Genomic DNA, 9,182 nt, shown 5'->3' on the forward strand with positions numbered 1-9,182 from the left:
TTTAATTCAAAATTCGAAAAACTTATCACATAGAAGAACCCTAATTTTTATTATTATTTTTTGAGATAACGACAAAAAAATGAAACAAATATTGGGATATTTTTTGTCCAAAAAACACGTACGTCTCCAGCCTCCAGGTAAGTGTGTTAATTATTTAATATTGAACTAAAATTAAATGTTATCTATGCCAAAAATCCAAATGATTTGATTTTTTCATGTCCAATTCTATATGTCATATCTAAAAATTGAATATTGAGATAATTTCATTTCAAATTTATACTTAACAAATCAAAGATTGAAATTTAACACATTACTCAACGGCAGTAATAAATTTTTCATACTTCTATGCAAAATCGGTGAATATTTATTAAATTCACCCCCGATTTGGTTTGCATTAACTAACCCCTACTTATCTAAATCAATTAACATAGAAAACATGAAAAGACATCTTCACAGTCAGAAACAAAATCGCCGTCTACAGAGATCACATTAGCAGGATCCACCAGTTAAGTTAGAAAGAGAAACAGAGAAAAAAGGTCTGTCCTAAAAGAGAGATGTACAAAGAGAAAAGCATGTCCTAAACCTAGTCATCAATGGTCTGAATCTCTCCCATCATGATCCGGTTGCTAACGACGTTGAATCCCAGAACAGAAGGGCTTACCTTCTTCCCTTTCTTCCCCTTTTTCTTTCCCCCTCCTGCTTTCGAGAACCCATCGTTCTCGTTCGCGGATGCCAAGTTGTCGTTCTCTCTCTGGCTGCTCCCCAATCCCGATCCCGATCCCGAACGAAATGCCATATCGAGCACTTCAGCAGGTAGAAAGTCTTTGTAGTTGAGGAATCTGTCGATGAACTTGCGGTCCCGATCGACGGATCTGAGGTTTTCAGTCAGGAGGGTTTCAGCTTCTGATCTCGGAAGCTTCAGGCAAAACTCCAACACACTCGTATCTGATGGAAAGACAAAAAGGCCATCCAGAAGAAAGGGCAAAATGTTCACATCACCAATACTCTCAAGGAATGGTCTCATTCTATATCAACAGAAGCTACCGCATCCAAGACAATACTAGGGGTGGACTCAGGTCAGATACCCGAGTTTTCCAATGTATCTAACCTTTGGTCATCCCCTTGGGTTTCTCGCCCAGTATAAAAATAACCAAACATAACACGACCTCAAACCCGACATAGGTCTCCGGACACCATGCACCCGACCTTGTCATTTACGGGGCTGAGGCTCGCGAAGCTAGGATACCCACAGGTGGGTCCCACGTATTTGGGTACTTGCAATTTCTAACCTTGAGCAAGGACACAGAGATGACGCACATCATCGCTCGCTACTAGAAAGCAGACAAGAAAAAACTGAAAAGCTAAAACAAAGCATGAGTTTTTACCTTCTGAACCAAGAAGCCTGACACATTCGTTTCTGCACCAATCTCTGAAATCATTCGCCTCTGCAGAATCCACGAACATTATAAGAAAAAATGAATTCTTTTGGAAAAAGAATAAAATGTGGCACAAAGCTAACCGGTATGTGCTATCACGTCTTTTTTCCCTTTGGGCAATGACTGAGGAACAACGGGTGAAGACAAAACCCGGTCCGCAGATCCAACTGTTACTGCTGACTTCTGGCGATTCAGCGAACTATCCGCATTTGCTTTCCTGGGAGTGGTTTTGGTTCCCCAACTCTTTTGGCCTGTAAGATGAGGGAAGTCTCCCCTGTTTCAGTGAAAATCGACAATTAGTAGCGAAGAATGAGCTAAAAGATAAAGCAATGACAAAACCAAAACGGATGCACGAGTAGGTGATTCAAAGAACCATACTGTTTCGATACTTGGGTTGATTGGTCAACTGAACCCCAAAACAGATCGTCATCTCCATTGTATTTGGTTTGTGAGGAAGCTTGGGAATGTGTCTTGACTGAAGAAACAGCCTTAGAAGGGGGAGAAGATGCAGAGATTGACCAAGAAAGCCCGCTGCTTTGAGAAGCAGCCTGAAATGGAGGAGATTTTTGAGAAATGGGTACCGGGATCAGAGGTTGAGAGGAAGATGTCTTCTCCTGCTCCTTCAGTATGTCCCTTAGAGAGGCGGGTTTAGCGAATTTCTTAGAATCGGTGGACCATGCTGGAGCAGGCGGAGGATTATTGACAGCAGCCTCGCCTTTCCAGAAAACAAAATCTCCCAAAGAAGGGCCTGAGGGAACGGCAGGCAACACTTCCTTCTCCTGCTGCATGACCCGAGAGCTTTTTCCCTTGTCAATGGAACTAGAGGTAATGGATGGATCGACGGTAGGAACAGGTGCAGTAGTTTTTGCGCAAGAATTCTTAGCTTTTGCAGATTTCTTGCGACTCCTTTTTGTTTCCTTGGCCTCGATAAAGTTATCCTCCTCAAGAGAATCTGTGTGAGTGGCTGTCGATTGGACAAGGGAGTTGCTAGAGATCATCTCTACTGCCTCCCTCTCCTTCTCTTTGGATTTTGCCAAACCTTCCCCAGCCAGTAAGTCGTGCAAGTGGCTCTTCTTGCCCTGAGCAGGAATCTTTTCAGATTTCACAACACTAGCCTCAGGAATATTTGACTCTACATGAGCCTCTTTTGGGATACTTGGATCGGCATTGGCTACAATTCCAGCCCAAGGGGTTGCCAAACCCACTGAACTGACGGAAACAGGAGCTTTTGGAACTAGAGCTTCTGCGTGTGCTCTCCTCTGTTCTTCCATCTGAATTTCCAACAGTGACTTTGGCTTAAACCCAGGGGCAGGCTTCCAAGCTCGTCCAGGCTGTGCTTGTGTGTCTTGCACTGAAGACTCATTCGCACAGGATTCGCCCTCGTATGAATCTGTATCACTTACCAGGGAGGTGCTTGTAATTGGGTTGCTCTTAATAGGTTGAGAATCGATCTTGTCCACAGAAGAATCAGCCGAGTTTTGATCTTTACTCTTTGTTTTAGAAGTATCAGCATTCACTGCTACCAATTGCTTTATCTCCTGCAGAGAAGCCTTAGATGTTCCTTTCCCCTGTTTAGAAGACTGCTTGCTAGCTCGCTGTTTCTTGGATTTCTTCTCAGAAATTTTCCTTGCTTCGAAGACTTCGTTGCCGCTAACTTCCTGTTGCACATCCGCTTCAACATTCACGCCCTTGGCATGTTCCTTAGGCAGTGGCACCTCAGTTTCACAGATCGCAGGAGCTAATACAGAGGCAGACTCTCCCTGATTCCCGAAACTTCCAGTGCTTTGATAGCTCTCATCAGATTTCTCCTCCACATTTGGAGCTGCCTCACAACCAGAAGCAAAAACAGATGTCTCTGAATACAAGCTGTCAGGAACCGTTTTCTCATAAGCCCCAGATGCTGACTGTAAATCCTTTTCATGAATATCATTGATTTGATCAGGACTAGCTGTTCCCAGGTTAATCCTAGAATTATCAAGACCAAACATCTGATGTTGCAGGTGCAAAGAGGAGAGCTCAGGAGTAGCAACATTCTGACAAGAGTCTTGGGTTGTTATTGAGGGGAGAGGTATGTGCTGACAGATCTGAGGCATATCTCTAGATTGTTGAAACCTAAGAGCATCGAAAGATGGCTGCAACTGTCCATAAGATAACTCTCCCATACGCTGCTGCTCAGAAAGAACTTGAGAAAGCAGTTGTTGTTGCTGCCACAACATCTGCTGTTGCTCTTCTTGTTGCTTTTGATGTTTCAGCAAAAGGATCTTCTCAAGCAAAAGAAGCTGCTGCTGCTGCTGCTGCTGGGAAGAAACCAGCGTCTGTGAGTTTAACTGCAGCACGAGCTGCTGCTGCAACAGATTGAGCGTCTGTGGATCTTGAGGTAGTCCAGAGGCAAGCATCATTTCAAGGGGCAAAATGCCAGCACAATTATTTTCAATAGGCTGACCAAGTAAACCTGCCAAAGGTGAATTCTGTCCTTGCGGCCTCTGCGGTTGGATCCCTAAGGGTGATTGGGTTTGGAAGCTTTGAGCAAGGGGCAAATCAACTTTGTTTTGATGAGATCCCACTCCACTTTGGGCAGAGAAATGTGACCAAGCAGAAAGAGGATTATTAACGGCAGGAGACAGCCTATCAACACCTTGGAGCATAGAAGGTAAACCAGAACTTGGAGACCGTGCAGGTTCTGACATACTCTCTGAACCTGGCATGACATTTGCAGCATCCCTTCCAGACCAAAACGAATATGGACCAGGTAAAGAATTCTGTTGCTCAAGTGCCAGTTTCTTGGCCAAGAGATACACATCATTCCCAGCGTCAGCAACCGGCAAAGAAAGACCAACAGAATTATTTCCTGCATACCCTTGAACACCTGCACCTAAAAAGCAAAAACAGTAAAAACAAGGGGATAGTGTTAACAGGCCGTTGGAGAGAAAGTAAATAGGAATTATTAAAAATAATCAGACCCCCAGACATAAAACTTACCTTGAGCTGAACTGTTCAATACCCCGGACATCAGAGACTCAACAAACCTATTTTCAGCTTCTGTTGCTGAAACATGTTTATACATTGGGTCATTTCGTATCATGTCAACCTCACGGAACCCAGGATGTACATTCCCTAAATCAGGAAAGGTTGGCCTACCAGCTACACTGACAAATTCATTCTGTTTGGCATCAGCAAAACCAGATGGTGGCCCTGACTTAGCCCGCAAATGTGGCATCACATCACCTAGCAATAAAAATGGAGAATCTAATGGTGCACTTGAAAGACGAACGGGCAGATCTATGCCGAAATATCCAGCTTCAAACCATCCAATAATATCAGAACCCGAGAAAGGGCCTTGAATGTGACCCTGAGGATCTTTGTAATAAATTGAAAGTGCCTCAGCTGAAGACGGCAGAAGCTTCCTAGCTTCCTGCTCCCTGTCAAGCACTGAAGAAGGCTGCTTCCTGAGAATCGGTTCCTCACTGATTGGCCATCTCGATTCACCTTTAGAATGTGGCAAGTTCATTACATTGTTAACCAAACCTTTAGGTGGTGCCCAGGTAGCGTCTGAATTTTTCATCCTAACATCAGCTAAATGGTCATTCCAACCATGTGAGATTCGACTCGACCTATCACCCACTGAAAGTGGTCGGCATGGAGAGATAGATTGAATATTATTATTTTCCTGCATGACAGATCCCTCTTCAGCCTTCCTCAGGGTAAGATTACCTTCTTGAAAACCTGCAGACGGCACAAAAAATTCATAAACTGAGAGACAAGAAACTAGTGAGAAAACAAGCCAATTCTAACATTTGAACCGTTCATACAATTCTGAGTGCTGGAAACAACTTCGTAATTGATAGATATATTCAATCTTAGGTCTTACCAACATGTAGTCTACAGGTGGAAAAAATTATACAGAGAATTCCTAACAAAAACATGGGGGTATTCAATAGACAGCAAACTAAAGTACACCACATAAATTTCATTATCAGCTATTGACAAAAGCATCGCACGGGACAACACAGCCATATGTATAGGCTGGAATACGTGCATACACACCTTCGGGCCTAAATTTATCAGGATATGTCTTTGAGGTTTCAGCACTTCCATCTTTAGATTCCTCAGCAGCATATGACATATCTTCTCTGCTGCCAACTGCAACATGACATTCATAAATTCTGCTATTTATTATGTACGCACAAGATGTAACCCTTAAGTCTCACATTGTCTTTAACTGGGTCTTTACCAGGCCTGATTCGTCTCGATTGTGAATAATCAACTGGATTTCGCCCAGTAGGCCCATCATTGGATATTTGGGGAGCACCACTGCTCACGACCTCCCCTTTCTCAATCGCCTTCAAGATGGTCTGTTGGAGAAAAATAAAATAAGATAATGATAAGGAATTGAGATAACTATAGAAAGAGAAATAACATAAGCAATCCGAGAAGAATGACTCACCACTTCTTCTGAATCAGGAGCACAGAGAGCAAGAGGTTCTGAGGGCTTCCCACATGTAAGGGAAGGCATTTCGATGAAATCATCTAGAAACTTTTCATAAGATTCTATATCTGCCATCCTGTACACATCCAGCAGTTTCATTCTGCTATACCTCAGGTGAGAAGGCTCTGCATAACCACTTTCCCGCTTGTCAGAGGGAACCCCAGGAGGATGAGACTGGGTTGATGCACTGCTGAAAAAGCTTCCAACAGTATTCAACCTTCCACGACCAGCTGAAAAGGTGGGAGCATTCTCCCCACGACCCCTGTTATAAGAGAAGACGGGAACTTGCTTGTTCGGAGCTGATTGAAGAGGTTCTAATCTTCCTCGACTTTGAGATGGTCTCCATGGCCGATAACGATCTCCCTCCCTTTCCTTCCCATGCCCAGAAGGAAGAGACATACCCTTCTCATGCAAACTTTCACCATCATTACCAGATTCATCCCACCTGTTGCGTGTAATTTCAGTCTCCTTATCATCAGGTCCCCACCGCAAATTCCATTTTTTCTCACGTCGTTGATCAGTCCCAGCATCCCTGCTTCCTAAATCCGTCCACCGATCAGATGGACCACGGCGTGAATCCCCAAAGGATCTAGTACCCACGTTATCCCATCGATCCTTCCTATCATCACCAAACTCTCTGTCTCCATTCCGCCAGCGATCTTTTCGAACAGAGGGCAGGGCATCCCTTTCTTCATCATGCCAACGGTCATGACGACCACTTTCCATGTCAAGCATGGATGGCCGAAACCCATCTTTTGTCTTCAGAGTTTCCAGTGTTTCCTCCCCATCTCTGTTGCTCAAGTGCCAATTTCTTGGCCAAGAGATATGCGTCATTCCCAGCATCAGCAACCAAGCGACTGCTATAGGGATGTTGCAGGACCTTTCCTTCCTGTAAAAGTCAAACAAAATAACATACTTAACGAATATAAAACGTAAAAAAAAAAGATTTTCTATGTCATAAGAACGGGGAACATACTCCAGTTCCCATTCCTGTCTTGCTCTCCCCTGTTTTTGGCAGAAGCCACTGAGGTGAAAGCGGAACCAGATTGTCAGAACCCTGGACATCTGCACGGAAAGGCCACAAAATCACTCCCTAATCATGTAGAATGACAAAAAAGCATTCCACAGGAAGGTGGTATCTTTCAACAGAAAAAAAGATTCAAGTTGCAACTTGTACAAGAAAACAACATAACAATATAATAGTGTCAACAATCCATCATGAATCAAGCAAGCGAGGTCTCCCAAGTGATAGCAGAAGAGAAAAACAAGCAATACTTCAAGCCTTTGAGAACAGTCTCACACAACAATGGAAACAAAATTTCCTTCTTATGAATCTGTCGCCTATCCACAAACCCAACCCACAACCAACAACAAACAACAAAACTCTTTTTTCGATATCCCAGTATAGATCTGGTAAGAACATGGAAGACTCATACTCGACAAATGTAGAGGTGAAGTAAACGACAGCGAATCCATAAAGATCAGGAACCACACGAAAAAAAAAACTCAATTTTAACAGAACTCAAGTCAGTATCAAAACTGGATGACAAGATGAGAAAGCCATGGGACAAATAAAAGGAGCGGCAATTCCTCAGGGAAATCTAGGGTTTATGAATGGAAACAAAATTGTGAGAATCAAACACAAGACGAAGAATCGAAATCGACGGAAAACCGTCGAATACCTTTGAAGATATGATTCGACGGATTGATGGAGAGGTTATGGTAGCGGCTTGCGGCGGAGCTGGCGGAGGAGTTGGCCATGGACGATCGACTAAAGCTTCAGAAAGACAAATACAGATACAGACACAAAGAAAACCCTTCCGAGGAGACGGTGAGAGCAATGTAGGTTTAACTTAAAGCCCAAAAGGAAAGATGAAAGAGGAGAAAGGCGTAGGCTAAACCCATTAACACATACAACCAAGCCGCGCACTTTAGCATCTCGTACTCTTTAACATCCTTGCTGTCTCTCACGCTCTTGTTGGCGCGTGGTTTACACATAGTGGATATACGTCACGTGGCGTTGATGTGGAGGGTAGTGGCTTAGAGTAACTATTTCGAAATTCGGATTCCGTTCGGTTGGTTTATACAAAAATTATAACTATTTAGTTTTTATATAAATTTTGCTTTGGTTCCGTCTCCTTACGTTTCAGTTTGTTTTGAATTCAGTTTTTTTTTTTTTCAAATTTCATGTTTTTTAAAATACCGATTTTTTGAGTTATTTTTTTAATTGATTGGGTTTGGTTTCGATAAATAAATTAAAATCATTTAGTTTTTATATCGAATTCAATTGATAATACTTTTTTTTAAAATTTATCATTTTTCTCTATACTCGTAAATATCATTCATTTTGATGAATCGGAAAAAATGGTATATCCATTGTATGGAAAACATATCAATATGACGTGAGTATAAATATCATATTAATACGTCACGTCAATTAAAAAAAATGTACACGGACATAAATTAACACGAGTCATGGCCAGAGTTGTCATTTCGGTTATTAACCGAACAAACGAGGCCAAATCGAACCGAATATGATATAACCGTATCTGAACCGAATCCGATATCAAAACCGAACGGTTATGATTTTCTAAAATCCGAAAAAAACCAAAACCAAACCGAATAAAAATAACCCAAAAACCTGCGAAAAAGACCGACAATTCCTTTGAAAAATTGAATTTTTTACCGAAACCGAATCGAAAAATAACCGAACCGAACCAAACTGAAGATTATATAAAAACCGAATGGTTATAGTTTTTCTATAACCGAAATAACTGAATCCGAATATAACCGAACCCGAAGCGAAACCTGAATTGACCAACCACTCATGACATATATACATGCATAATACACATTTTTAACGTATATATATAGAGGTATAAAATGGGTTCGGATCCGCGGGCTGACTCGTTCTTCCGAGCTAGGCTGAGAATAATTGAGTCCAGAAAAAACGGGTCAAACGAGCCGGCCCATCACGGACCGGGCTCACAGGCCAAAATTTTTTTTAAAATTTTTATATACAAATTATATTTTTATTATATATTTAATTTATTTTGTTTAAAATTTTAAATATTTTTATTATATTTTAAATATTTTTAAATATTTTAAATATTTTTTAAATATTAAAATTATTTTAAAATATTTTTTAGTATTTAAATTTTATTTTTAAAATTATATATTTGGCTCGCGGGCTAAGGCGATATGGGATGGGTTGGTCTATTTTTGGCTCGTTAAAAAAAGGGCTGGGGTGGACTAAAATT

At 41.7% G+C, this 9,182-nt stretch overlaps 1 protein-coding gene and 1 long non-coding RNA gene across 3 annotated transcripts; both read right to left on the reverse strand.

Annotated features, from left to right (window-relative positions):
* Positions 1–422: 422 nt before the first annotated feature.
* On the reverse strand, positions 423–6,707 carry LOC104814161. Of its 2 annotated transcripts, XR_771860.1 has the most exons (9): positions 5,881–6,707; positions 5,668–5,788; positions 5,481–5,576; positions 4,416–5,159; positions 1,815–4,308; positions 1,520–1,710; positions 1,386–1,445; positions 1,109–1,284; positions 857–945 (listed from the first exon to the last, which is right to left on the reverse strand). XR_771860.1 is itself a non-coding variant. In XM_019202617.1 (8 exons), exons 1-8 carry the CDS (start codon positions 6,655–6,657, stop codon positions 584–586), a joined length of 4,845 nt encoding a protein of 1,614 aa, XP_019058162.1. In that variant the 5' UTR covers positions 6,658–6,707; the 3' UTR covers positions 423–583. The 2 variants fall into 2 exon arrangements, 1 of the variants encoding a protein (XP_019058162.1); XM_019202617.1 differs by lacking the exon at positions 1,109–1,284 and having other exon boundaries at positions 423–945.
* A 58-nt stretch (positions 6,708–6,765) lies between these two features.
* Positions 6,766–7,788, reverse strand: LOC109116705. The gene is made up of 3 exons (XR_002024237.1): positions 7,605–7,788; positions 6,899–6,987; positions 6,766–6,811 (listed from the first exon to the last, which is right to left on the reverse strand). It is a non-coding gene; the product is annotated as an uncharacterized LOC109116705 (long non-coding RNA).
* Between the last annotated feature and the right edge of the window lie 1,394 nt (positions 7,789–9,182).

The sequence above is a fragment of the Tarenaya hassleriana genome, unplaced genomic scaffold (assembly GCF_000463585.1).
Source record: "Tarenaya hassleriana unplaced genomic scaffold, ASM46358v1 Cleome21, whole genome shotgun sequence".
Taxonomy (NCBI): Eukaryota; Viridiplantae; Streptophyta; class Magnoliopsida; order Brassicales; family Cleomaceae; genus Tarenaya; species Tarenaya hassleriana.

Bases quoted from the DNA above. Each gene is read 5' to 3' on its own strand.
- LOC104814161 (XM_019202617.1), bottom strand. From the start codon at position 6,657: ATGCTTGACATGGAAAGTGGTCGTCATGACCGTTGGCATGATGAAGAA. The intron at 5,577-5,667 runs GTAAAGACCCAG...GTCATGTTGCAG, and splicing joins ATCGAGACGAATCAGGCCTG to TTGGCAGCAGAGAAGATATG. The intron at 1,446-1,519 runs GTTAGCTTTGTG...TGGATTCTGCAG, and splicing joins AGACGTGATAGCACATACCG to AGGCGAATGATTTCAGAGAT.